Raw genomic sequence first — 27,085 nt, 5'->3', positions numbered from 1 at the left:
TCCATGTGCTTCGTGCGCCGCCAACGTCGACACCAAGAGCACCATGTTTCTTCGTCACGCCACTCGGTTGCGGGGGAGGACGGGCGAACCAGGCTTCTGGTAGTCATGCTGGATGCTATGGAAGAAATGACCCGCCAATATCTTACTTGACATTCTGCATGGCATTCTCCGAAGAGAGTAACTGTCGTACTGACAATCCTGACAGCCTCAAAGTGGGCAAATACAAAGCCTACGATTGCAAGATCGATGCGTGACTCGGAAGCCTGTCATCGAAAGCGGTGAGCCTACAGCAAGGCGGCTATTGCCAATGGCCTCGCATCATCAATGTTGAATGGCTGACCGTGGTCCGCGGACAAACAACCGAAACAACTCCTCGTCAAAGCTGGCTTCAGACCCCGACAAAGTAAAGGTTTGTGGGAAAAACATCTTGCTGGCGTACTCGTACGACAAATTTCAATTTGTGTCCTCCTCAATGCTTGCTTCAAACATTACATCTGGATAACTCTTGATCCACCCACAATCCCATCCTGGCATGTCTGTATCCATTCGTCCGTACGCAAACTCATTCGACGAGACAGTCTGCTCGATCAAGGACCTCACCACCACGCCATACTTGATACGGCATGCTCATCAGGGCGTCTGGTTGGAAGTATTCTGTTCAGGGAATCAACACCATGGCTGTCGAGCAGAGACAGCCGGACTAACCTTGCTGGCAGCTATTCGCACAATCGGACCACCAGGCTCTCGTGGAGACTTTCTGCCGTCCGAAATGCAATTTCCACAAGCGTCATATGCCTGAGTTGTCCAACGACCGCATATGTGAAAGTATGTGCATTGGTGTTTGAAGAAACCGCCTTGGCCAGCACTCATGATGGAAGATAGGATGTCTGGGGGTTTTCTTGTTGAAGAACAGAGCAGATGATAGGATGAGTCGACACCCTATACCTTCTTGCCGGTGTGGCCGTTCTTATAACATGGCAAGCCTGTCAGGACTCTGCGTGGTGTCAATAAACCCCGTGCCGTCCAACTGCATGTTGTTGGTTCTTTGTCGTTGTCGATTTCCTCTTTGACACAAAAAGATACAGAGATGAGAACGCCACGATACTTGTTGCAATACGCCTGCTGTCGTCGAAAGCAATGCTGTTGGTAGCCAGGCTGTCGGTGAAGCTTGCAGCTGTCAGAAGAGGGGCACGAGTTATCGGCGGTACACATTTTCATGAAGACACCAACAACATCGACCTCCGGTGGGATAACTGCATACCCAAAAGCAGCCGAACATCGTTCACAGAAAGGCCCGTCTCCGGTCTTACTGAGATAGAGGCTCTTTAGACAGCGTTATTGCTTTGCAAAGCATTGATGCAAGGCCGCAGCTAAGCGCGATTTAGGAGGCCTGTCTGTACAAGGTCGTCATTATAGGCGAAGGAAGAGCTTCTTTCACATGTAAGAGAAACTTGGACCCTTAGCAACAGGATGAAGCGACTGTTGAACTCGGCGAATTAGACAGGGCACGGAATAATGTTCACAGAGACTTTGAACCAATGAAACTCTGTGTCGCGAGGATCAACGTCCGCCTGGACGCGGTTGGGTAAAGTCTGAGAGAGGTTCAGGCACCCGCACTGGATAGAGCAGCATATTTAGGCGGATGTGGGCTGGGAAGTGGTGCAGATAAAGGACGATTCGGCGGCGCCTCGTCGAAACGATGATGGTGCTCATGCGGAGAAGGAGCACCTCATCTTCCCGTGCGATTCGCTTTCGGCCGTTGTGACCCTGACTCTTCTGTCAAGGTTCGCAATATTGCGGGGTTGCAGCATGGACTCTGGAGATAGCTCGCCTAAGTCCAAGATGTTGATCGCTGATGACTAATGGAAGCGAAAGCGAAGGCTACGGCATTTGAGGGGCGGGCACGCAAACACGGTCCTGTCGAGCTCGTTTAAGAGGTTTGTATGGGGAGCATGGATGATGTATCAAAAGAAATTTCATAGAACGATTGATAATTTAAACAAGGCCTTGCGAAGATACGAGCGGACTGGCGCAAGAGGGCGATAAGGACTCTCATTGGCGGGGGAAGTGGATGCGATAAGGTTCGAACTGGCTCTGGAAGCCTCGGCTCTCGCCAGAAGGCATGGGGGTTGCAAAGCGTGGGAGACGGAGTGATGAGCGGGCTTTCCCTAGCTCGACTGTCCAAACCATGTCCTATTCTCAAAGACTACCATGCCGCCTGTCATCAAAAGTATCCCTCGTGAACACTCTGAACTCCGATAACTTCTCTTCTTTGCTGGAACATGCTACCTTGGCTACTCGAACGTCCTCTCTGCCTAGACGCCACACTCTCCACACACAACTTGATATCTCCATTATTTGAGTGATTTCGACCCTCAAAGACGTCCAATGCACACGACCTGACTGCTCGACGCTTAAAAGATTTCTGCAATTCTTCCGCCATGAGCACAGCATGCATCAAGTCCGAGGTCAGTGTTGGCCCAGAGACCAAGCCAACCATCAGAAAACGTCGAAGGAGGACGACAACGACAGGCGCGGCCGACGACTGCTTTGCATGCCGGAAACGAAACGCCCCCTGTGACCGCAGGAGACCGTACTGTGGCCAGTGCCTCGAAATGGGAAAAGATTGCTCTGGATACAAGACCACCTTGACATGGGGTGTGGGTATCGCTAGTCGAGGAAAGCTACGAGGCCTGACATGTCCCGTGGCTGAGAAGGCCGAGGGTCCGGTTGGTGTCACCAAAAGGAACAGTCTATCACAGCCTCGAAGGAAGCCTTCCACTACTGTACCTGCTTCCGAGCGACCCCCGCGTATAAGCATAACCACAAACACTGTGCCACCTACGTCTCAGGAACCTCTCCGCACTCCGTCCTATGGCTTGTTATCTCCAAACGACCCTCAACAGCCCATCTTTTGGCAACCGATACAGCAATATGCGAATCCTGATCTCACATCACCGACCTCGCCTTATGAGAATCGCCATCTAATCCACCAAGGAAATACTTCGGAGTATCCCATGACTCCCTCCTCGCTGAACTACAACGATGGCCTACAGTCTTCTAATAATTACAATCTTCTTGAGCCTACCTCTCAATCTTGCCCTGAGTCTTTCCCTACAGACTCAGCTTTCTATCCCGATCCACCCTTGGAGGCTCCTACTGCTACCGACGACCTAGGGTTTACTCAACACCAAGATACATCATTCTTCGAGCCTTCATACGATGCAACAGGCGCAGATTATGATCAAAACGTGCAACCTGACGAATTCGAGTACAGCAATCTCGCCATGACTTTGGCGACTTCACAACAACCTCTAAACACGCTGCCAGACCTGTCCATATCGATTCCGAGGGCTATGGCCACTTCGTTGTTCTACCATCTTTCGCCAAGAATGCAGTACCTGTTGGACTACTACGACAAGCATATCTGCTCTGTTCTTGTCGCCTTTGATGACACGGTCAATCCTTATAGGATGCATATCCTTCAGCTCGCTACACATAACGAAGGTCTCCAAAACGCTCTTGCTGCTCTGTCCTTGAACAATATGCGTATGCGACTGCATAAGCGGGCTCCTGTCAAGGGGTTCATAGAAGAGCTGGACGTGAAGCAACAAGATGTCGACAACAGTATTCTAGCTCGACCGTCACCCGAGGAAAGTTATTACAAGTCCGTCTCGATCGGTCAACTGCAGGCTCAATTGGCAGATGCGGTCAACGCTCAGGACGATTCGGTCCTTGCTATCTTGCTCATTCTGTGTTTATTCCATGTTTGCGATAGTGGCTTCTCCAAGTTCAAGACCCAGCTAGAGGGGGTTCAAAAACTGCTGTCCATGCGTGATCCTGGCGTCAGGACCGGTTTCATTGGTTGGGTCGAGATGTTCTTTGCTTGGTTCGATGTCATGACCTCGACTGTCAACGACAGAGAAACCGAAATCCAGGGCGATCGTCTAGACATGCTTCATTATTCTTCGAATCTCGGTGCTCTGGAGCAATTCTCTGGATGCGACGGTCGATTGTTCAAGTTGATCGCCCGCCTCGGCCGCCTGAATCTTCTATCGCAGAACAGACCAGTACGCCCAGATCCACGAAACTCAAAGGCATCATACGGTGCCACGACAACTCCCAAGTATAGGGAGCAGAACACCTTTCCAAGCTCAAGAGGATGGCGTACACGTCCTCATTTTGACCCAATGGACTTCAGCCGCCTAGATGGTAATGGCTGGGGTGCTCTTTTGGCCGACCTTCCTGAGGATAGTGACACAATATTCAGAGAACCTTCTGACACGCGACAAGAGTTTTGGAAGGAATGGCATGACATTCGATCTCGTCTGGAAACATGGTCGATGGAAAGTCCTTGCTTGTCGCCTACAGCCCTCGATGCTCCAGCAGCTTCACTCGAGCCCGGACAAAGAGACTTGACACATATCAACGAGTCTTTCCGTTCGTCAGCACTTCTCTACACTGAGCGACTTGCTCACCCATTCCTCCCCTCCTCATCGCCAAAATTCCAAGCGCACGTTCGCAACGCTCTCTCGCACATTGCTGCGCTGGAAATTACTTCATGCGTCAACAAGTTCTTGCTTTGGCCTCTCTTCATTGCAGGTACCGAATGCGTCGACGCGGCTGATCAAGCATTAGTGCGTGACAGATGCATAGAAGTACAAATCGAGAGCGGTTTTTTCAATAACATCTCCGTCTTGGATGTCCTTGAAAAGGTGTGGGCCGAGAACGAGAATCCAGACGTGCAGGACGCAGAGTCTGATGAAGTTCAGCGCCGACGCGACAGTGCTAAGGAAAACGGCGATCGTGTGCAAGCGTTCAGATGGAGAAAGGCTATGGACAGGGTTGATGGCGAGTATCTTGTCATATAAGACCAAAAGTTTGAAACATATGCATTTGTGTGTACATATTTATGTCGAGAATTCAAGACCCATGATTACTGCCTTCTCTGACTATCTATTACTTCCCTTGTCATTTCTTTGCTCAAATGAAAGCTTGTGTCTTCCTCATCTGTTTCTGGATCGCGCGTTGCGTCTCGCTTTTCTCCATGTTCGAAATGCCTGGCTCTTCCTTCTTTGGGTACGCAAACCATCACTTCCTCTTCTAGATGAACACAATTTCTTCCTATTTGAGACGTCTCGGTCGTTCCTTGTTTGCCTGAAATAGAAGGTTCCATCCCTGGTGGACTCGATTTGGTTCTTTGAGCATTCACATTTCATTTGTAATATTTCTGCTAACAGATGAAACTTCAGTGCGATCGGCATGAGCATGTGTGTTTGTGTTGATTGTACATTGAGCAGTTCCTCTACACATCTCTATGCTATTTCTACATGGTTAACTTTTCTGTTTGGATGTGCCCAGCCTCTCTTACACCAAATTCTCTACAGTAACTTTATTCAACTCTGCAGAGCTTTCCGTTCTGCATATCGTAATCCCGCCACTCGGATCCAACTCTAGAGACCGCATACAACGACTCACTAGGATCGTACTTTCTCTTGATGGCAGCAAGTCTATCATAATTGACACCAAAGAAATCATGTTTCCAGTTCGAATTGTAAGGGTTGGCTTCGTTCATGTAGGCACCTGTGTTGGGCGCCCATTCGCGCCAGACCGCTTCTCTGTTGACTTCATACCACTCTGCAGATTTCTTGATGATTTGAGATGGAGAGTCGGTCTCGTCGGAGGCGGGGCCGGAGCCGGAGATGGCGTGCACGTAGGTGGAGCGCCAGACTGGGTTCACGGCGCCTTGACGTTCGAGAGGTGTGTTGTTGACGCCGGGGCCGGCCATGAGGCCCAGGATGAGCATAGCTCTTCCGCTTCCAGGCTCCGTGTACATGATGCGGCGGAGGTAGGATGATACTTGCTTGTAAGGAAGAGTGAGTTGGGCACGGCCGAGCAGACGGCTGGTCTCCAAGCCTCCGGATCCTGCGGTGTTGGAGGGTGTTTTGGAGCTACTGTTGCGATCGAAGGGAGCCACTGTAGGCTCACTCCATTGTAGAGAGAGGCTGGAGTTCCTGCCACCAGTGGTGTTGCGAATGGCTGCGATGATAGGTTCAACTAGAGCAGTCAGGTTGGCTGCAGTGCTGTTGTATGCGGACAGTTGGACTGTAGCCGAGACTTCGCCGGGTGTTGACCCAAATGCAATAGCATTGCCCCAGAGGCCTTGGTCCATGAGGTCAGGGATGTGGTTGAGCAAGACAGCAAAGGCGTCCCAGGTAATGTTGCCAGTAGCATTCTTGCCGGCACTGATTGCCAATGTTCCGGCTACGGAGTTGGCAGGAGCTGGATAGGCTTTGAGTACGTACTCGGTAACAACGCCGTAACTGCCACCTCCACCGCCGCGAACAGCCCAGAACAGATCTTGATGTGCGGTGCTGTTCGCAACGAGAACATCGCCCTGAGTTGTCACGACAGTGACTTGCAAAACTTGATCGGGCGCAAGACCGTATGTGGCACTACGGGGTCCATAACCTCCACCCTGAATGTGACCACCGAGACCTACAGATCCATCTGCACCACCAATGACCACTTTGCCGAGCTTCGCTGCAGCATCATAAACATTGCCCCATTGCTGGCCACTGCCAACATGAACAACGTCTTCAGTCTTATTCCAGTTCGACTCGAAAGTGATGTTGTTCAGGTGGTGAGTCCAGATAGAGAGAGAGTGGGCACCAGTTGATCTGAGATGTGTTAGCCAGTGTTTGAATGACAAGAATACAAACTACATACCGGCCGTCGAGATCATGACCAGTTCCCTTGACATTGATGCGGATGTTACGGTGCGAAGCCCAGCGCATTGCCTTTGCAATCACATCATTTGATGTGCCGTTGACGATGTATGCCGGGTAGAGTCCGAGAGTACAAGGTCTGCCTTCAATGTAACCTTCGGTTCCAGGAGGTACACACGAGCTGTTTGTCCAAAGCGAGAAATCGATAGACTCTGGAAGGGTAGCATGGAAGTATGTCGAGTTCCACTGATCTTCCACCTCATTGCAGGAAAGAGTAGAGTTGAAGGGATTGCCAGGGTAGCATGCCGATGCAACCGGACGGGTTTGCAGAAGAACACCACCGAGTGTGCGATTCAATGCTGCCCATTCAGATGCTTGAGGCCAATCAGAGTCCAAAGGGGTCGATTTGCAGACTGCTGCAGTGCTAGGACTGCAGGCAGCGAGAACTGCTATAAGAGTTGTGCTTCGCATAGTGCTTGGTGGGTGCGATGAAAGATGAGAGCGAAAGACTGTGGAAGATTCTTCTTATATAGATACATGTTAGCTTGTCAGAAGTTTGACTATGACATAGCAGAGGGAATGCAATGATGCTCGGAAGTTAAGGGCTCGGCGTGTCGTGGCCAGGTCCACAGCGTATGTACCATACGCAAATCCCGTATCCGCATACGGACAGGGTCTCGCCTTAAATTCACCAGTACGTACGCAGCTTGTGGCAACACAACGTCCGGCAAGATTCGGATGGCTTTGAAACTGCGTTAATACATCTGTAACCTACCATAATTAGACCGTGATCACATTCCTCAACACATCAAACTTTCTTGGTTCGGCCTTGGTTTCGTCTTCACCAAACCTCAGCCACAATGCGTGATTACCCCATACTCCCTACAACACAGCCGGAATTGCTATAAACCAGACGTCGAGTTTGGAATGCTTTGCGCATAGGAATCAACTCTGCTGTGCCTGCGGGAAACTTTGACCCAAAATGTGACGCTTGCGGGCATACAAATCCAAAATCATCTGACCAAAGAGTCCATTGGCCCACGAGAACCACGGTCTGGTGTAGTCAGATGAGTTAAAGGTGTTGATGCTCTCATGTATAAGTCCAAGAGTGTTGGTACTGTCGATGATCAAGGCGAGTTGCTCGCTGATTTCGGTGTCGTTATCGCTGGTCAGAATGCGTACAATCGAAGCCATTGGCCAGGCATATCCAGGTCCTTGGTGTGGCCCTCCAATTGCACTAATGACAGGACCTTGCATGAAGTAAGGATTGCCGTAGCTGAGCAGTAAGGCGCGTGTGTTCTGGTAGACATCGTCATTGGCGTCAAGGTAGCCAAAGAACGGTGCTGAGAGGAGCGAGGGGATGTTGGCGTCGTCCTTTGGAGGTATAGTCAGCAAAATTCTGTTAGAAGAACGGCAGACGGCTATTGTCCAACAAGCCAGTTCACAAATTGAACTTGTCATCAATGAGTTGCGCCCTAGACGCATTCCCTCGATGCTAGTTGAATGTGCAGACTGGCCCGCTGAGTTTGATCCTTCGGCTGACGTACCATGATGTTTGCAGAACCATAACCGTCAACCTCGTAGGCATAGACACGTTTGCCCCCAACAGTAACGATACCATGTTCCTCTATACCTTGTCTTATGATGGTAGCGAGCTGTGTCATGTGCACGGACGTGACAGCACTCTCTGAATCGTTCAGAGCAACCATGATTGGAGCAGCTGCTTCAAGGTAGCGAGCCAACATCATATTGGACGGAATGAGGTACTGGTAGATGGTCGCATCATCCGAAGGCCTGAATGCTGAGCGGAACAAGCCAATGCCGCCTTTGAAAGGATTGCCCAATCCGTCGTTGGCAAGGGTCTCAGTTGCGCGGTCGCTCACTCTAGTGAAGCTGTAATCTGGCTGCTTGACCTGTCCATTAACGTCGTACGTGGAAGAGAAGTAGAGATCGTTGAAGACTTGGTAAACGTGATTGATGGCTTCTAGCCAGTGGTGCTTGCCGAAGAAAGCGGCATCTCCTGTAGCGTTGTAGTATTGTGCGCTAATCTGCAGGAAGGAGGCGAGAGAATCCAACTCGTACTTGCACTCGAAGACCGAGGCATTATCGTAGGTAGGGAAGACAACATCTTGGCTAGCTGAGGGATTCTTTGCAGGAGCGATACCGCTCTCGACGGGAGGCTGAAAAGCATTGCAGTAAGGCGAAGTGAGCAGGTATCGAGCCTGGAGATTAATGACACCGCGGAAGAGAGAGGCAAGTGAATCCGCCGAAGAATTGGCTGTGAGAAGAGGAAGATAAGACTGCATCTGATTGCTGCTGTCTCTCAACCACATAGCATCAATATCCCCTGTGACGATGAAGGTAAGCTCCTCATCGGGAGAATCGGCGGCATAACCCTTCCAGCGAATGGCTGTGTCAAGGGTGTTGGGGTAGGCTATCAACATTAGCAGCAGAAACGATCAATTGTCAACATAACTTACAGTTGAGGAAGGTACGCCACAGGTCGAAATCAGACATGGAATAAAAGATAGCGTCGGAGGAACCATCTTCGAAGAAGGACATGTTGAAAGTGCGGCAGGCAGGTTCAGGACGCATGTACGAGATATTGCGTGGGCCGGATGAAGGTGGATAGTGCCAGGATTGCGAGTATTGGAGATAGTCAGGGCATTGGGCAATGGCAATGCCACAAAGCAGGGCAAGGAGTGCGAGCAGATTGACAGACATGTTGGATGGATGTCGTTTGGTCAAGGAACAGGGAAAGAACGAGGAAGGGGGGAGTGCGGACGATCTTTAAAGAGGAGAGAACGGATGAGCGAGTGCGTGCATCTGTATGGCAAGAAGAGAAGTGGAAAGCATGAAAGCACTTGCCTCTGTTGACTATTTCCAGATTCGCGCGTCGATCAAGTCAAGAGCATCATCACATGGGCAACACGAAGTGGAATATTGTCGTTTGTACTTGAGATGGGGGAGCATCAAACAGCGGAGACAAACAGCACGAATGAGACGCGAAGGAGAGACTGCGGGGCTGAGGCAGGGATTTGCAGTTGCACTCTGAGGTTGCGCTGCAGTATTGGCTAAATGGAGCGAGCAACCTTGTCGATGTCAAGTGAACACTTTATGCAAGAGAGCGACGGACGTTGCTGCCGGTGTGTGATGTCTCGGAAGGAGGGCAGAAGTGAAAGAGCTGGGAGAGTGAGAGTGAAGAAGGAGCGACGCCGTGGCCTCGGCCCGCAATTGACGTCGTTCATCCTCAGGCACGGTCTCAGCGGCTTTGTCGACTGAAATATGGCCCATCACCTCAAATCGCTCTGAACTTGAAATCAACACAACCACTCGCACGACACAATACAGGATCACATCAGTCTCCTCTGTCCCACGCGCGTACCTCGCCACATCGACTCTGCGCGCCATGGCCGCCCAGGCAGCCACCCTTCGAGGCGACGAGTACTCCTCCCGTTTGCCCACTCCACCACGTATTGTCGTACCGCCGCCGACAGCAAACATCAACCTGGCTCCCGAGTTCGATCTGCATCCCATCGCCAAGTCCGGCCCGCTTGCAGCCGTCAACTACAAACACATGACAACCAGCAGTCTCCTGGACTGGAGCTACGAGCGTCGTCGTCAAGCCCAGCAAATCCTCCCATTCCTCTACCTGGGCCCCATGAGTGCTGTCAAAGATCGCGACTTCCTACGAAATGAGGGCATCACTCTGCTCATGGCCGTTCGTCATTGCCAGACGTTGGAAAGCAAAATCATGCAGTCTGCTTTGAACGTTGCCGACGAACTCAACATCGAAAAGAAAGCCCTCGACATGTCTAGTGCCTACGAACTGGTTGCCTCGTTCCCTCGTGCAGCAACCGTCATCAACCAACACATGAACTCTTGTCCTGGAGCAAAGGTTCTGATCTTTTGTGAAAGCGGAAATGAGCGTTCTGCTGCTGTCGTCGCTGCATACATCATGGATATTCTGGCCGACGTCGATCACATCAAGGCCATGCAAATCGTCCAGGCTCAACGCTTCTGTGTCAACTTCGACGATAACGTCAAACGTCTGCTCCAAGGCTACTGGGATATCTTGCAGGCCAAACGTGCCACCGCCAACATGAACACCAGTGGCACAGCTAAGCGCGTCCTTGAAAGAGAGACCGACGACGATGGCATGGACGTGGATGATTCAGGCGACGATGGTGAGAGGTTCGGGAGCAGAACCTTTGCTCCCTTTGTGGATACTGCATAGTCAGATCATTCTGCCTTTTCTGTTTTTCAATGCGTGGCGTTTTGCTTTTCCCCAATATACCCCTCGGTTTTGTTTGCTAGGCGTTGGAGGCTCGGTTCTATTCATGACTTGTGGCACAAAGGGTCACTATCACCATCACAGTTTCATGGTGTAGCATGGTCACGGCGTTAGCTCAAGCTATTCGGGCTTCTTCATTTACACATCTCAGTTCTTCGATTTGCACAGTCGACATATTTCGTTCCACTACAGTGACTTTGGACTTGGGTGACACGGCTTCTTGCAGTGCCATGGTAGGCTGCTAAACACACGGGTATATACAATTCATCTCGCCGCCTTCTCATCGTCGATCTGCTTTCTCAGGTCGCTGAGAACCTCCTCTCTTTTCCTCAGGTGAGCCTCGAGACCATCAACCTGCTCTTTGACCATGGAAATCTCATCGCTGAGGCCCTTCAAGCCCTGGCCCACCTTTGCTCTTCCCTCGCCTGTTTCGAGGTCACGCAGCTCGCGACGCTTCCAATCCAACAGCTGCTCCAGCTCACGCTTGACTAAAGCGGGCTTGCTCTCGTCGCGTCTGCCACCACGTTCTCTTCGCTTCTTTGCTTGCTCCTCTACCTTTTCCATCTTCTCTTCCAGCTCTTTGAGTTGCTTCTTCAAGCGTACCTCTTCCCATTCGGCATCGGTGCGGGTGGCAGTGAAATCAGTGCCCTTGGGTCTGTAGGCACCACGGTCACCGACTCCCAAGCGACTGAGGTATGCATCGCCGAACTTCTGCTTCTTGCCGCTCATGGTGCTGTCATCACGCTTGGTCCCCCAACGATCGGCGGCGGTTTGTACTTTGTCGACTTGATAGTCGATGCGGCCTTGTTCGAAGGTGGCGCGCAGACTGGGAGGAACGGAGCGAGGTAGGCGGTAGCCTTCGTGGCGGTTGGCGAGCATGTGAAGGAAGGTAAGGCATTGGTCCTTGCCAATTGCCGGGTCGCTACGGGGGTTGACGAGGTTCCATGCACTGCGCATGTCTGTATCGGGCACGTCCAGCGATTCGTAAAGCGGGTTGAGAGATTCGAAGGTGATGCTACCATCGCGAGGGTCGCGGTTTGCGCTGTAGATTTCCTCGTACTTTGTGCGGTCCGACGGGGGCATGTACCAGTCGAAACCATCTTTGAGTCCTGGCGTGTCGTCTTCTAGGTCGTCGACTTGTTCGAATTGAGCCTGGCGACCTGAGATGGCGTGGGATGCTTGGATCAAATGTGCTTTGCTCTCGGGGACAAGCCAGTCAGGCAGTGTTGCTGGGACGTCCATGTACTCCTGAGAATAAGTCAGCACCCATCACAAGCAGCTGCATCTTATCTCTCTCACGTACTCCGTTGACCAAATCAAAGATCAAGCGCATGGCGACGCAGAACTCCTCGAAATCCAGGCTGCCGTCACCATCGACATCTGCCAAATCCCATACTCGTTCCAGCTGGTCGTCGCGCAATTGACTGTTCTTCAGCACCGAGGCCGCCTGTGCGCCATTGAGGTGGGTACCGCCATTCGACAGCGAGGCGAAGATTTCCCAGTATCGTTCCACCTCCCACTGCTCGATGCGCTTCGTTGCCATATTGCCTGTCTGTCTATCGATACGCGACTAAGGAGTGAGCCTGTCGGGATCGCTGCCTTGGCTTGTCCGGTAGTTGGCGGCTTGGCCGATGACTGCTCTCGGCTCTTCCTTTGTCTGCTTCAGCTGGTATTATCGTATGCGTATGTACTGCTGATCCGACTATGTGAGCTCTGCCGTACTTCCGCAAGGGTGTTGTCGTGTTCCTGGACCGCTGGACTGGTCGGGCTGTGAGTGACGTGCACTTCTTGGCTCTACCGACCCCAATCTGTCTCCGCCTTCTCCTCATTTGTCGCCCGACATCCAAACTCACAACTCACTCGACTCGTCGTCTATATCGCTCTTCAGAACGCGTTGCTGTTATATTGAAGCGTGATTGCGGAATCGATTATACGGGTCTGAGCGTACGTGTTACGCTGTCGCTTCCATGCAGCACTTGCTATCCGACAGACTGTCTGCCAATGGCTATCAACTCTTGATTCTCCCAGTCACATAACAAATCTTGAGAACGCCGCTCTCTCTCCTCCATGTCACAAGAGCTTCTCAGCTCTAAGCCGCGTGGCTGTCTATGTTGGGTCAGCATCTGCTTCAGGCCATCCTCCAGCCGTCAAGCCAGGTGATTCCGTTGTTCCTTCCCGACAGTATTGCACAGTGCATCTAAGATCCTTGTTGTACTTTAGTACTCAGACAAATCACACGTACTGCCATGGATCCAATCGACGCCCGCGGATACCACACCAGACTCTTCTCTGACTTATTCCCGGAAGTAGACAGTCGTTCTTACGAACACGAAACATGGTTTTGAGTTCTATGCTTACGAGACGCAAGTCTGTCACGATGTCTTTGCGGAGAAATTGATGCCTGTAGACTGGCTCTGCTCCCGTGCTTTAGCATCAAGCTCCGGCTCACTAAACACATCCCCTCTACTCTGGCTGTAACCTAGGGTCGACGGATATCACGTCCAGCTTGCCATCTTTTCAAGTCTATATCTCCAGATAGACAGATTTTGAGCCTCCAGATCAGACTTATCGGAAGTTCAGATAAGCATCTGTCGTTTCTGTGGCTTGCTTGGCTCGACACAGTGCATATAGATCTTGGCATCAAAATTTACCTAGATTCCTTGTCACCTTCCAGGTCTCTCCCTCGGTTTTGGAATTCGCAAATATCCGTTGCGTTGGTTCGGATTATTCTTGAGGTCCATGTCAGAAGTCCGTAGTCCTGGAGGCCGGTTTCTTCTTTTGGAAGTACTGCTGCCGATCACTCGACGATCCACACACTACCGAACATCCTAGAGTACGTCACGGTCTAAATCTCCGAAGCCTTTGATGATCACCTTCTGAAGATGTACCACGCATGAGTGGCTAAGCTACAAACACCGCTTACCTTGCGGTTCCACAGCTCAGAGGCAATGCGGGTCCGTGACGGGACCAAGTCTCCATCCTTCTTGCTGTCTGCCGTTCTTTCCCTCGAGATCTTAAGATCCAATCGTAAAATACTCATTAGTCTTTGTCACTACACGGAAGTTTGCTCTAAAGGTTCCTGCGCAGCCAACTCGGAGATCACCACCCTTGCATGGTTTGTTCGCATCTCATCTCGGCACGCGAGTAGGAAGACTAAATCGTCTATCTTTGGCTGGGCATCACATTTGCCTGACTGTGTGGGTCAGTACGTATGCTATGCTCACTGCCCTGAAGCCGCTCTTCCGTCGTACTCGAAAAAAAGCCATCACGATGAGCTGTATATAAGATCAAGTCAGATGTGTACGTTTTCTCTCTCTGTTTCTCATTCCACATTGGCAACATTCGTTTCTTGCCTCTCAGTAACCACGACGTTCTTCGAGTTGTACAGCTCACACTTCTTCTTATCCTTCGTACTTACATTATTCATCCTTTGCTTCATTGCAATGCATTTTGAGAGCTTGACCGCTGCCTGCCTTCTGGCATTGGCGTCCGTGTCTTCGGCTTCATCTTCTGGTAGAAAGTATCTATGGGGGAGGGGTGGTCAGGGCAAGATGGTTCGCCGTCAAGCTTCTTCGACATCCTCAGCTGCTGGCAGTACCTCAACTTTGGTCGCTGACAGTGCCTGTTCCAACGGGCCTTTCACAAGGTCTTGCTGGACAGATGGATTCTCCGTTGCTACCGAGTATGCAGTTCAAGACGACCGCCCCTAAACACTGCAGCTAACTGTATCCCAGCTTCGATCAAAAGTTTCCCACGACTGGCAATACCGTTAGCTACAACCTCGAGATCACAAACACAACGTGCAATCCTGATGGTGCGAATGAGCAACAATGCCTCCTGATCAATGGTCAACTACCAGGACCTGTGATCAGAGCCTCCTGGGGTGACACTCTTTCCATCACCGTTACCAACTCTATGCAGGATAATGGCACATCCATTCACTGGCATGGAATCAGACAATTCAATTCACCCGGAATGGATGGTGTGAACGGTGTCTCCGAATGTGCTCTTGCTCCAGGCCAAACCAAGACATATACTTTCAAGTGCACACAGTATGGCTCTTCATGGTACCATAGCCATTACTCAAGCCAGTAAGGAAAAATTGCTTTTCTCGCATCTAATATTAACTTGCTGACCCATTATGCAAAAGGTACGGCATGGGTGTGGTGGGAACCATCTTAATTGATGGTCCAGCGACTGCCAACTACGACATCGATCTCGGCACATTCCCTATGATGGATTGGTACTACAAGAATGCCGACGTCGTCAACACCTTGGCCCTCATCAACTCTCAAGCTGGAGGCGGTGCTCCTCCTTCGGATACATTGCTACTTAACGGTACGAACAACAACGGTGCTGGTGGCAAGTACCAGTCGGTCGCACTTACAAAGGGCAAGAAGCACCGTCTGCGATTGATCAACACTTCCGTCGACAGCCATATGTTGGTAAAACTGGACGGTCACTCTTTCAGTGTCATCGAAGCCGATTTCATCCCTGTCGAAGAATCAGCCGTTGATGGCTGGCTTTTAATCGCTATCGGCCAAAGATACGATGTTGTCTTCGAGGCCAACCAGACTTCCGGCAACTACTGGTTCAGAGCTGAGGTTGCCACAGAATGTGGAAGTGTTAGTAACGGCAATGGTCGTGCGATCTTTAGATACGACGCTTCCGATACCTCCACTCCAGAGGACACCACAGAAACCCCTCCAACTGTAGAATGTATAGATTTTCCTACTATTCCCTACTGGAAGCAGTCGGTGGACAAGGACGACTTCGCTCAGCAGGCCAAGACTTTGAGCACTGGCTTTGGTGAGGGTGTCACTGTCAATGGAGAGAGTCTGCTTTTGTGGCATTTGAACACCACTGGTAAGTTTACGAATGTCCTGGGTCTATGCGAACACATGCTAATGTCGAGCAGCCATGTCCATCCACTGGGACAAGCCTACGCTGGGCTACGTCTTCAACGGCAGCACTTCCTACCCTCAGGAGTATGATGTGATCGAAATTCCCAACGAAGGCGTTTGGACATACTGGGTTATTCAGCAAGTCTCTGGATCTCCACCCATCACTCGTAAGTTCACCATTTCAGAATCCTCCCACCTATACATTCTTCATCATGCTGACTGAGCTCTCACTATAGACCCTATTCATCTCCACGGTCACGATTTCTTTGTTCTCGGACATCAAGCGTCATCAACCTTCGATGCTTCATCCATGATTGACCAACTCAACTTCGATAACCCACCCCGCAGAGACACTGCTACCCTCCCTGCCTCTGGTTGGCTTGTACTCGCCTTCCCGGCAAACAATCCCGGTAGCTGGCTCATGCATTGTCACATTGCCTGGCACATCTCTGAGGGTCTGGGAGTGCAGTTCCTGGAAGCTAAAAACCAGATCGTTTTGCCTGATGAGGGACAATTCACTAGTCAATGTTCGAGTTGGAAGCAGTATACTGCCAACATGGCTTTCCCTCAGATCGACAGCGGTCTCTAAGGGTGTTTGCCAGCTATTGTTTGGTTCTGTTGGCAGAATAGGCGAGACAAAATAATGTTAATGACTTTATGGAATCTAAATTGTCGTTGTGTACTGGACGCCAAACATGGCATTTTCCAACTGTTCCACATAAACCAGACATCCTATCGTCAACCAGCCAGCAGATAACAAACCGAACTTCCAAATATACGCAAAGGGATTTGCAGCATTATGAGCTCTATGGATGTATCTTGATTGCCATGTCGAGTATATGGGATGAGAAACGGGCATGCCATTGCGAGAACAGGGTGGCCCTTGCGGCGTGACGAGAAAAGATACTCGTCTGTGATTGGCCGATCTAGATCTGAGCGATCTACAACTTTAGATCGCAACACCAGATCGCGACGCAACCAAACGCGCCTGCGTCATCAGGTACACGTCCGAACTTGGCTCAAGAAAAGGCAAGGGGGAGATGTATCAATAAATTTACATCTCCTATCAATTCTCGACAGCAACTTTACACACTAGTATTAAGTTACCGAAGGCCACAGAAACAGTCTTCGATTCATCATGGCACGTCTTTCGAGAGGAGCTGCCAAAGCCGAGGAGGCAAAGCAGCCAAAGCAGCCAATTCCTTCGCTGAAGACAGAGAAGAGTGAGATATCATCAAACATGGAAGCCGAGGAAGCAAAGATGGCAGAAGCTCGAAGAGTTCAGGAAGAAAAAAGAGACAAGGAGCTGGAGGCTGAGCGAGAGAAAGATCGCAAAGGCGGCAAAAAAGTCGTCGACACCAAGTTCAAAGCTCTTGAATATCTCCTGAATCAGAGCAAGTTGTATTCGACCATCATGCTTGCTCAAATGCAACGACAAGAAGAGGAGGCTCAAGCTACTGATGAGAAGGGCAAGAAGCGAGCTTTGAAAAGGGAAGAGACTGCGGAGAAGGCAGCCGAGGTCAGCCAAAAGAGAGCTACACGATCAGCAAATGCCGTCGAGGAAACAGCAGAAGACGCATCAGAACAACCAACCACTGGAGCGGGTCGAAGGAAATCAGCACGAGGAGTCGCAGCCAAGCCCAAACCTGGAAAAGGAAAGATTTCAGATTATCTCAACAAGGACGACTTGAAAGCAAAGGCAGGCGACAAGTCCATCAATGAAGCCCTGAAAGAGGAAGCCGACTCCGACATCAAGGCTGGCGACATTGGCGTTCAGAACTTACGGTCAGCCAAGCAGCCAGCACTTGTCAGCGGTGGTTTGATGCGTTCCTATCAGCTCGAGGGTCTCGAATGGCTCACATCACTCTACGAAAACGGATTGAACGGTATTCTAGCCGATGAGATGGGTCTCGGGAAGACTATTCAAACGATATCGTTCCTCGCTTTCTTGCGCGAGAAGGGCACATACGGTCCTTTCTTGATCGCATCACCTTTGAGTACAACAAGTAACTGGGTGAATGAATTCAAAAGGTGGACTCCAGAAATCCCAGTCGTACTCTACCACGGATCCAAGCAAGAGAGAGAAGAGATGCGTCGAAAGAATTTCAAGAACCCGGGCAGCAAGGAATTCCCAGTCATCTGCACTTCTTACGAGATTTGCATGAACGATCGCAAGTTTCTTGCCAACTATGGCTGGAAGTTCATCATCATCGATGAAGGCCATCGTATCAAGAACTTGAACTGTCGTCTCATCAGAGAGTTGCAATCCTATCAGTCGGCCAATCGACTTCTGATCACAGGAACGCCGCTACAGAACAACTTGACGGAGCTGTGGTCGCTATTACATTTCCTCATGCCCACCATCTTCGACAAACTTGAGTCTTTCGAGTCGTGGTTCGACTTCTCTGCATTGAACCAGCGCAACGGTTATGAAGATATTCTGTCTGAAGAGCGCAAAACCAATCTGGTCACTTCTCTTCACGCGATCTTGAAGCCATTCTTGCTACGCCGCATCAAGACAGATGTCGAGACCTCTCTTCCCAAGAAGCGCGAGTACATTCTATACGCACCTCTCACAGCCACTCAACGCGAACTTTACCAGGAAATCCTCGAGGGCAACAGCCGAGCATACCTCGAGAATAAAGCAGTCGAGAGTCTGAGTGGTGCCAACACACCTCGCAGCACTCGAGGCGCCAGTCTCAAGCGCAGTAGACTCGAAGAAGGAAGCGCCACACCGAACAAAAGCGTCAAGTCCAGTCGAGCATCTACACCGGCAACAACAGCAAGTGCTCGCGGCAACAGAAGAGCCAAGAGATCACAGAATTACGAGGAGCTATCCGACACTGCCTACTTCAAGCAAGTGCAAGACGAACAATCAGAAGAATCAGAGCACGAACTAAACTCCAGCGAAGAAGAAGCCCAAGAACAGGCCCAGACCCTCGCATTGGCCAAAAAGCTGATCGGAGCAAAGAAGCTGCAGAACCCAGTTTTGCAACTCCGTCTCTGCTGCAACTCGCCTCACAATTTCTTCTACCCATTTATGGAAGAAGACAACAGTGATGTCGATGAAACACTAGTCAAAGAAAGCGGAAAGATGATGCTCTTAGACTCCCTGATGCCTTCTCTCTTGGAGCGTGGGCACAAAGTCCTCATTTTCAGTCAATTCAAAACCCAACTTGATCTGATAGAGACTTACTGCGATGTACTCCGCGGATGGAAATGCAGTCGTATCGACGGCGGAGTCTCCCAATCAGACAGACAAGAACAAATTGCTCAATTCAACTCGCCAGAATCAGAGACGAATATCTTTCTGCTCAGTACAAGAGCCGGAGGCCAAGGAATCAATTTGACAGCAGCGGATACGGTGTTACTCTTCGACAGTGATTGGAATCCTCAGCAGGACCTACAGGCACAAGATCGAGCTCATCGTATCGGTCAAACACGCCCTGTCATCGTCTACCGCTTCGCCACAAAAGGCACCGTGGAGACTTTGCTCTTGGAAAAAGCAGAATCCAAGCGAAGATTGGAAAAACTTGTTATTCAAAAGGGCAAATTCAGATCGATGAAAGCTGGTGAGGTTTCGGGGGCTGAGTTCAACGAGTTGCAGCGGTTGTTGGAACAGCAGGATGGTGAGAGGATGGAGTTGGAGGAGGGGACTAAAGGTCTGTTATCCGAGGAAGAATTGAACACGTTGACGGACAGGAGTGAAGAGGCCTATGAGAGGGCGGAGAAAGGTCTGGATGGCGGTGACAAGTTTAAAGCTGTCGAGACAAAAGCTGGTGGTGAAGGGTTCTTGGAGGCAATGAGCAAATGAGATGTTGCGTATGTAGAGCTGGGTTGTTGTACCAGAGGGAATCGGAACCCCGCTAAATGCATTCATTTCAGGCTGCTTCATTCTAGACCGAACAAATAGGCAGGAACATATTCAAGCCGGTCGCGCAGAGAGTCCGTAGGAAAACACAGTTTACGGTCTCTTGTATCCAAAATGACGATAGCTAGTCTATCTGTTGTATCCTTTCTGACGGATGAAAAAGCGAAGTGTGTAAGAAAATAAGATCTGTCCAAAAACGCAAGGGTATCTGACAAGAATGACAAAACATGACTTTTTCTGTGTCCCCTGTGAGCCACCGTTCCATAAAAGGAAATTTCGACTAGTCTACGGTATCAGCCTCGTCGTTCGTGTGCAAGATATTCTTCGAGGGCATCAGTAAACGTATTGCGGCCATCTATGAGAATGTCAGCAAGTTAATGTCTTTAAGTAAAAGGAAGAGATACTCACTTTACGGCCCACTGCAAACACCAGCCGTTTCCCATCGGCATCCCAGTTGAGACTGGGCTCGTCACCAGTCTCGTCGCCATCAGGCAAGTTGTTTTCATCGCCTTGGTACCAATGTGTGGCGGCGGCTCGCCATGTGAGGAGCGGTACGGAGCCGGTATTAAGGTCCCAAATCTTGACAGCTTCTTCGCTTGCGACAGCAAGACATGAGCCTGTAGGTGACCACGACAAAGCCAAAGCAGCTTCATGAGGACCCATGGTGAACTCATGGAGGGTTTCGCAAAGATTGGGAGAAACGCGGTAGACCCTCACAAGTCCAGAGTCATGTGTTACTGCGAGGCGCCTGGGTACAGGAGTGCCGATGTTGCTTGCAGGGTCTACCGGTTGGAATGCCATAGCAGTGGCACGTCTACCGGCGGGACCATCCGCAGGGAAGCCAGGCAGAGGGACCCATCGAGGGGTAGTTTTGGCGAGCAATATGGTACAGTCGTCGGACACAGAAGTGGCAGCAACAATGCCGTTTACCGAGTCATAGCGTACCTTGTCCCACTGCTTGTCTGTTGGATGAGAATATTGCAAAGCAAAGTTTCTGGTCCCAGTCGAGGCAAAAGAGTCGCCGTTTGTATCAGTACCGTTGGGTAGCGAAGCATCATGGATCTGGTAAAAGTCAAGACGGTTCTCACCGCACACGACGATTGAGTCATCGGAGGCCCAAACAGCATCAATGACAGGCTGATTAAATAGCTTCACAGCTACAGGATCTAGTGAAGTTGCGGGCTGACTAGCATCCCAAATTTCGACCAGGCCACGCTTCATGTTTGTAGAAACACTCAACAGACGTGTTCCAGATTGATTATAGCGCAAGGCGACAATCATGGCAGAGTGTTGTAGCAGGTAACCTTGAAGGTCGTAGAAACGTTTCGTACCCTGAACAGTAGCATCGAACATTGATCTCACAGGCTCATGACTACCTCCAGGCAAGCGGCGAGTAGACTCAAGAGCACAAGTAGCATATCGCCCAGACGGATGCCAGCAGGCAGCGGTGATGATGGAGCCCTTGGGCATGGTCTCTGCGTCGGTGTGGTGAGCACGCTGAACACCGCCCTTTGTCTGATTCGGCAGAGTGTAGAAACGGCACAACGATTCACCGACAGTAAGTAGGTGGGTGGACTGCGACAGGGTTGGGTTCCACAAGGCATGCAAAATAGAAGCGTCCGGTTGGTCCAAAGCCCAGTACATGGTCTCTGACTTTGATTTCAGCTTTTTGTCGGTTTGTGTAGCAGAGGAGGTGGTGGGAATGTGGTCTGGCTCAGGAGCATCTGAAGTGGGCTCGTGTTCAGCGTCTTGTTGGTCGTCGTCTTGCGGTATGGAATCAATTTGCATGCTATCTGGATTGAGCGAGTCATTGCTCTTTCGGGAGCGTTTGGCGGGAGGTATCGGGAAGTCGTGTTGGTTCGTAGAAGATCGTCTGTCGTTGATGGAGGCGCGGTGGGCGAAATGCCTGGTAGTCAGGTTGAAGCGGCGCGATTGGTTGGTGACTTGAGCGAGCAGTTGGTCGTGGAAGATGGCGTCCTGGATGATGTGCACCAGCTCGTGCTGCTTGACCAGCGGCGCGAATGGCAGTTTCTCGGGGTCGCCATATTCTTGTGGACGGTGCCAGTCTTGATGCAGTGCCTTGGCCGCGTTCTCATGGCCTGCTTCTTGCAGGTAGCGGAGGATCAAGTAATTGATGTGGTCCGAGCCCAGAGCTCCGTCACCCATGGCGCCTGAGGTGGAACTGTGGCCGACTGTATGCGAGTGCCAACGACAAAGCCCGAGATGGAGATGCAGATGCAATTGGCGCGAAATGACAAGGACCGTGTGCGATGCTATGCGATGCGATGCGACCAACCAACCTGGAAGAGTATTGGCCAGCCGGTATCCACTATCCACTCGATGCAGCCAAGTCCTGCCACATTCCCTCAGCCAGACAAGCTTTGGCTTTCCGCTCCACTCCGCTCCGTCCAAGGAACGTGCGAGGTGGGGGAGTCGCGACCGGAAAGCTCGCTGCTGTTGTTGCTGCTTTGCTCTGGCTTGCTCCTGCCCGCATTCGAAGCTCCATGAACGTCGGCCAAACATAGATCCTTCTTCGTCGTCATGCCCATTCGCATCAACTTACCGCCATTGACACGGGCGCTTCTCGTGCTTCTGCTCGTTCTGTCCCTGCTCAATGCCTCGTTCAGCGTGCGCAGTCTCATTCGCGTTCAGGCGGTGCCGTTCTTGGCCATCATCCCTGCGAACTCGCTGAAGTACCCATGGACGACCCTCACCGCTGCCCTGCTTGAGACCAATCTTGTCAGTTTCGCCATTTCGGCCATCACCATCTTCTATGGAGGCCGTTATCTGGAACGTGCTTGGAGTGGTCAAGAGTTCGCCAAGTTTGTCCTGTTCGTGACCATGATTCCCAATTTGTTGACCTTTGCCATCTACTGTCTGTGGTACTCTCTGACAGGGAACCAAGTCCGAGCGTGAGTCTTCCTCTGCCTGCTGCCTTGCCCATCTCCTTGCTGACAGTCTCTAGAAACACAATCATCAACGGTAACGTTTCCCTCGAAGCCGCCTTCCTCGTTGCCTTCAAGCAGCTGGTGCCCGAGCATACCGTCTCCTTGTTCCGTGCCACCATTCGCATTCGCGTCAAACACTTTCCCGCCGTCTTTGTCTTGTTGAACAGCTTGTCTGGTCCACTACTCGGCACTGACACTGCTTTCTTCCTGTCATGGCTTGGCTTTTTGACCTCTTGGATATATCTACGTTTCTACAGAGTCGCGCCTTCTCTGGCAACCACTGCTACAGGCGAAGATGCCGTTATAAAAGGCGATGCCAGCGATACGTTTGCATTTAGCCACTTCTTCCCCGATCCAATCCAGGTTGTTCTGGACCCCCTGACCGACTCCATCTACAAGACTATGGTTGCGCTGAAGCTATGCGCGCCATTTTCTGAGGATGCAATCGATCAGAGTAACGAACAAGCCTCGGCACGAGCAGAGGGTGGACTACCAAGCATAATGACTGGCGGGAGAGGGGGTCGTGCTGGGGGCAGACGAGAAGAAGCAGAACGAAGAAGGGCGCTTGCCTTGAAGGCTCTCGATCAGAGGTTGAATGCCGCTGCAGCTGCTCGTGCGCCCGCCGAAGCACCAACAGCACCTACTGTTTCTGCAACCACCAGCGAGGCTGCGGAAACGAACACGACAGAACCTGTGGCTGCTTGAAGTTATTTGTTGCGCTTTTTAAGATACCCCCATGCGAAAGCTATTGTCCTTGATCCCCGGCTTCGTACACAATAACGATACAGTATACGCCTTATAAGCGTTTCATGAATAATGCACGACGAGACGCGTGCAAGTTTTGCGTAGTACGGTAAAGGTGCCGTAGCGAATGTTTGTTCATGCTGTTTCGCTCCAAAATCAACTAGCAAGTCCCACCCGAAAACCATGTCTTCTCTCCTTGTACGCCTTGAACAGAATGGGATATCTCTTGTATTAGCCTCGATGAAGCGGATATATGGTGCTTGACCAGATGTCGGATCCATGTGTGATGTCGTTGTTTCGATGGGTATGGGGAATTTCGACGATCGCATCAATCCATGCGTTGATCTTGAATGCGGCTTTCGACGTAAAAGCCAGAGTCGGGTCTACGGAGTTCCTTGAGCTCTTCGGGAGAAAACTTCTGGTCGACCTCCTGGACGTCGATGAGTTCCTTGACGGCGAAGATTTGACCGGCGACTTGTTGTGAGACGGGGTGGTAGACGGTCTTCATGCGTTTGCGCAGACCGAGAGCCTTGAGAACGCCAGAAGCCTGCTTGGGCAAACCAATGGCCGAGCGCAGCAATGTGATGCGGAAGTACGACATGTTTGTCTGGCAGGTGTTAGAGCTGTGACTTGTAGGTTGGGACTTGTCGCTACGCACGATTGGACAAGCACAATTGACAGGCGTAATTGTGAAAAGCTGATGGCGAGGGTGATTGACGCTTGCGCTTCGATGCTGTCGGCGCCTCTTGGCTTTCCCGACGCTCCGCCGCCGCCGCCTTCTTCTCCGCATTCACTCTCTCCGAGGCTCCGTTCACGCGTGTGCATGTCCATGTTGGTCCCTTGACGTCTTGTGCCTCGCATATTGACTCAACATGAATGACACGGACGATGTCGCCAATCGGCTTGCTGAGCTGCTGCGGCATCCAGATGATTTGGAGAAAATCACCTCACTGAAGAGTGAATTCACGCGCAAGAAGGCCGCTGTCGACGGCCAGCTCCGTATAGGTCTCAAGGAGCAGCTCGAAATCACTCAGCAAGGAATGTCTAGCATTAGTGACGGCCAACACACTGTCAATCTGATCAAAGACGAAATGATAAAGATTGATCGTCTCTGTGTCGAAGCCCAAAACATGATTCAAGACTTCCCATTCGTCGACAAGGTCGCCCAAACACATCGCAACTTTGCTCAGGTCGAGGACATGAAGGCTCAGATTGAATCCTTTGGCCGCAATCTCGATGAGCTGGAGCAGCTACTTCGCGAGGACGACGAGAATGTCGAGAATCAGGACAACCTCCTTGCTATACACTACGGCCTCACCAAGTTACGCGACATCCGCGACATGGCCCTGGACTCGATCAAATCGTCAACCGAAGATTCTGGCACCGAGCTGATCAACAACCTCCAACTCGGCGAAACCGGTGTCACGTTGCAAGACCACTTTACGAGACTCGACGACGTTGTCGACTGGTTTGACGAACACGTAGGGTCTGCCTGTCTGAACCTGATTCCTCTTGTCCAGTCAGGTAACAACGGCATCATCGTGCGTCTGGCCCTAATTGTTGAGAAAGAGGAAGAGAAAGACCGCCAGGTCGAGGCACTGCAACACGCTCATCGCGAGTTCAAAGACCTGGCCTCGCGTTTCAAATCTATGAACGCTGGTCAGAAAGAGCTGCGCGGCTACAAGGACAAATTCTTAAAAGCCATCGAGTACAACTGTCAAGCTCAGTTCGATCAAGCTGGAGAGAGCTTCTTTGAGGACCCAGACAAGCTCGAGAAAAGCGTGCGATGGTACTTCAATGACCTCAATACCGTCAAATTGGGCATGCAAACTCTTATGCCCAGAAAGTGGCGTATCTTCAAGACATATGTCGCCATCTACCACAGACTCATGCACGATTTTCTCATGTCCAAAGTCCAAGACGATCAACTAAATCCTCCACATATGCTGGCTGTTGTCCACTGGGTCACTAAATACTACGCCAAGATGGAGAAGCTGGGTGTACCTGCTGACCAACTTCAACCTCATGTCATTGATGACAGAGAGGCAGACATAATCCGTGAATACAGGACGCTCATTACCAATGCCGTCGAACAATGGATGGACCGCATGTCTACTACGGACCAACAAACTTTCCTCGAACGTAAAGATAACACACTTGACACTGATGCTGAAGGTCACCTCCGCACCAAAACCTTGGGTGACTTGTGGCGTATGCTTCGCGAGCAGCTCACAGTCGCAGCATCTTCGGATAGACCTGACGTCGTCGAGGGTGTTGTGGAATCGATGATGCGCGCTCTCCAGTCAAGGCAATCAATGTGGCAGCAACTCATCGACTCCGAGACCCAAAAGTACACTTCGCCTGCAATGCAACAAGTTGAGCAGGAAGGTCTACAACCCCTACAAGACTGGCTCGTCGCAATAGCCAACGATCAGATCGCATGCATCGACGATCAAGAGGACCAAGGCCAGATCTCATACCTTACGACCTTTAGACGAGAATATGAGACAATGGTCACACCTGCATATGCAATCTCGTCAAACACTGAGCTCGACACTCTGCGTGATGGCTATGTCGATCTTGGTACTCACTGCATATCGCTTTTCACTGCTCTCATCTTCTCGGTCGATTTCCGTGGTATTCTTGCCGAGTTCTTCACTCCGACGTGGTACAACAAGAAAGCAATGGCTCAAATCATCTCCACCTTCGAGGATTACTTGGCCGACTATTCTGATGTCCTGCATCCTTCTTTGAGGGATGTTCTTGTCGAAGAACTCTCAGACGAACTGCTGGTACGTTACCTGTCAGCCATTCGCAACCGAGGAGTCAAGTTTCGTCGTGGGGATCCTTTCAACGAGAAGATCAAAGACGATGTCTTGACGGTGTTCAACTTCTTCTCTACCCAGGAAGCTTCATTCCCTGCCATCAAGGACAAGTGGAGAGCTGTCAATGCCTTTGTCGAGCTCCTCAACGCTGAGAAAGGACCTGCAGTCGCGGATGCGTACGAACAGTTCAAGAGAGAGAACTGGGACTTGCAAATTGGTTGGGTTGAGGCCGTCTTGAGGACCCGTGATGATTGCGACAGGTCCTTGATTGGACTCGTCAAAGCTCGGGCTGCCGAAGTTGAAGTCGAGAGAGGAATGGAGACTGTCATGAGCAAAGTGAGATGATAATGATAAGGTTGCCTGTTTGTTTTCTGTTGGAACTATGCGGACTTGTGTTCGGCGTGGAGGCTTGAATTGAGTTTTGGTTCCTGCATGGGTTCTGCACACCCTGTTTGTTGGTGGTAGCAAGGCGTTCCTGCGGGTGAGGTCAAAAAAGATACCCGGTTTGATTAGAAACTCTTGATATAGAAAGAGTAGACTATCGCTGTCCACTGTCGGACATTATTCACTCTCTAGCCCAAGCACGATACATTAATCACGGGAAAGCGCAATCACATTCTGAGCCCCTTTTGGCGTTTCGATAGTCATGCAAGAGAGCGAAGAACAGCTGCAGGCTTCGGGCAAGCCGCCACCTCACGGGCTCAACCGAGTGCTTGCCGCAACTTTGTCTTCTACCGCGCCCAACCGTCTGCTACTCGGTGAGAGGCTTGC

At 51.0% G+C, this 27,085-nt stretch overlaps 11 protein-coding genes across 11 annotated transcripts; 6 read left to right on the top strand and 5 right to left on the bottom strand.

The window, feature by feature from the left end:
• The first annotated feature begins 2,426 nt into the window (after window positions 1–2,426).
• Window positions 2,427–4,943, top strand: M438DRAFT_346556 (uncharacterized protein). Its single transcript, XM_029905703.1, has one exon. The coding sequence runs from the start codon at window positions 2,442–2,444 to the stop codon at window positions 4,869–4,871; it is 2,430 nt and encodes an 809-aa protein (XP_029759809.1). The 5' UTR covers window positions 2,427–2,441; the 3' UTR covers window positions 4,872–4,943.
• Window positions 4,944–5,278: 335 nt separating this feature from the next.
• M438DRAFT_406534 (FAD-binding domain-containing protein) lies at window positions 5,279–7,199 on the bottom strand (the record flags this gene model as incomplete). The annotated part of the gene is made up of 2 exons (XM_029909852.1): window positions 5,279–6,680; window positions 6,730–7,199. The coding sequence occupies 2 exons, from the start codon at window positions 7,197–7,199 to the stop codon at window positions 5,393–5,395; spliced, it is 1,758 nt and encodes a 585-aa protein (XP_029759808.1). The 3' UTR covers window positions 5,279–5,392.
• A 234-nt stretch (window positions 7,200–7,433) lies between these two features.
• On the bottom strand, window positions 7,434–9,452 carry M438DRAFT_298949 (uncharacterized protein; the record flags this gene model as incomplete). The annotated part of the gene is made up of 3 exons (XM_029902009.1): window positions 7,434–8,102; window positions 8,276–9,162; window positions 9,209–9,452. The coding sequence occupies 3 exons, from the start codon at window positions 9,450–9,452 to the stop codon at window positions 7,674–7,676; spliced, it is 1,560 nt and encodes a 519-aa protein (XP_029759807.1). The 3' UTR covers window positions 7,434–7,673.
• A 650-nt stretch (window positions 9,453–10,102) lies between these two features.
• M438DRAFT_397932 (phosphatases II) lies at window positions 10,103–10,965 on the top strand (the record flags this gene model as incomplete). The annotated part of the gene is made up of 1 exon (XM_029909330.1): window positions 10,103–10,965. The coding sequence occupies exon 1, from the start codon at window positions 10,138–10,140 to the stop codon at window positions 10,963–10,965; it is 828 nt and encodes a 275-aa protein (XP_029759806.1). The 5' UTR covers window positions 10,103–10,137.
• A 193-nt stretch (window positions 10,966–11,158) lies between these two features.
• On the bottom strand, window positions 11,159–12,653 carry M438DRAFT_397931 (EF-hand). Its single transcript, XM_029909329.1, has 2 exons — window positions 12,326–12,653; window positions 11,159–12,270 (listed from the first exon to the last, which is right to left on the bottom strand). The coding sequence occupies exons 1-2, from the start codon at window positions 12,563–12,565 to the stop codon at window positions 11,287–11,289; spliced, it is 1,224 nt and encodes a 407-aa protein (XP_029759805.1). The 5' UTR covers window positions 12,566–12,653; the 3' UTR covers window positions 11,159–11,286.
• Window positions 12,654–14,573: 1,920 nt separating this feature from the next.
• M438DRAFT_320910 (putative multicopper oxidase, type 1) lies at window positions 14,574–16,561 on the top strand (the record flags this gene model as incomplete). Its single annotated transcript, XM_029902893.1, has 5 exons — window positions 14,574–14,704; window positions 14,757–15,113; window positions 15,173–15,888; window positions 15,941–16,093; window positions 16,163–16,561. The coding sequence occupies 5 exons, from the start codon at window positions 14,574–14,576 to the stop codon at window positions 16,513–16,515; spliced, it is 1,710 nt and encodes a 569-aa protein (XP_029759804.1). The 3' UTR covers window positions 16,516–16,561.
• A 359-nt stretch (window positions 16,562–16,920) lies between these two features.
• Window positions 16,921–19,880, top strand: M438DRAFT_346551 (SWI/SNF chromatin remodeling complex component). Its single transcript, XM_029905702.1, has one exon. The coding sequence runs from the start codon at window positions 17,065–17,067 to the stop codon at window positions 19,738–19,740; it is 2,676 nt and encodes an 891-aa protein (XP_029759803.1). The 5' UTR covers window positions 16,921–17,064; the 3' UTR covers window positions 19,741–19,880.
• A 197-nt stretch (window positions 19,881–20,077) lies between these two features.
• On the bottom strand, window positions 20,078–21,963 carry M438DRAFT_375381 (uncharacterized protein; the record flags this gene model as incomplete). The annotated part of the gene is made up of 2 exons (XM_029908574.1): window positions 20,078–20,152; window positions 20,206–21,963. The coding sequence occupies 2 exons, from the start codon at window positions 21,961–21,963 to the stop codon at window positions 20,078–20,080; spliced, it is 1,833 nt and encodes a 610-aa protein (XP_029759802.1).
• Window positions 21,964–22,338: 375 nt separating this feature from the next.
• On the top strand, window positions 22,339–23,450 carry M438DRAFT_275388 (DUF1751-domain-containing protein; the record flags this gene model as incomplete). Its single annotated transcript, XM_029900779.1, has 2 exons — window positions 22,339–22,709; window positions 22,763–23,450. 2 exons carry the CDS (start codon window positions 22,339–22,341, stop codon window positions 23,448–23,450), a joined length of 1,059 nt encoding a protein of 352 aa, XP_029759801.1.
• Window positions 23,451–23,817: 367 nt separating this feature from the next.
• Window positions 23,818–24,090, bottom strand: M438DRAFT_375379 (mitochondrial 54S ribosomal protein YmL33; the record flags this gene model as incomplete). The annotated part of the gene is made up of 1 exon (XM_029908573.1): window positions 23,818–24,090. One exon carries the CDS (start codon window positions 24,088–24,090, stop codon window positions 23,818–23,820), a length of 273 nt encoding a protein of 90 aa, XP_029759800.1.
• A 220-nt stretch (window positions 24,091–24,310) lies between these two features.
• On the top strand, window positions 24,311–26,969 carry M438DRAFT_406526 (exocyst complex component Sec6). The gene has a single exon (XM_029909851.1). The coding sequence runs from the start codon at window positions 24,362–24,364 to the stop codon at window positions 26,657–26,659; it is 2,298 nt and encodes a 765-aa protein (XP_029759799.1). The 5' UTR covers window positions 24,311–24,361; the 3' UTR covers window positions 26,660–26,969.
• Window positions 26,970–27,085: the final 116 nt, after the last annotated feature.

The sequence above is a fragment of the Aureobasidium pullulans genome (assembly GCF_000721785.1).
Source record: "Aureobasidium pullulans EXF-150 unplaced genomic scaffold scaffold_11, whole genome shotgun sequence".
In the NCBI taxonomy this organism is placed as follows: Eukaryota; Fungi; Ascomycota; class Dothideomycetes; order Dothideales; family Saccotheciaceae; genus Aureobasidium; species Aureobasidium pullulans.
This window is presented reverse-complemented; position numbering and strand designations above follow the sequence as displayed.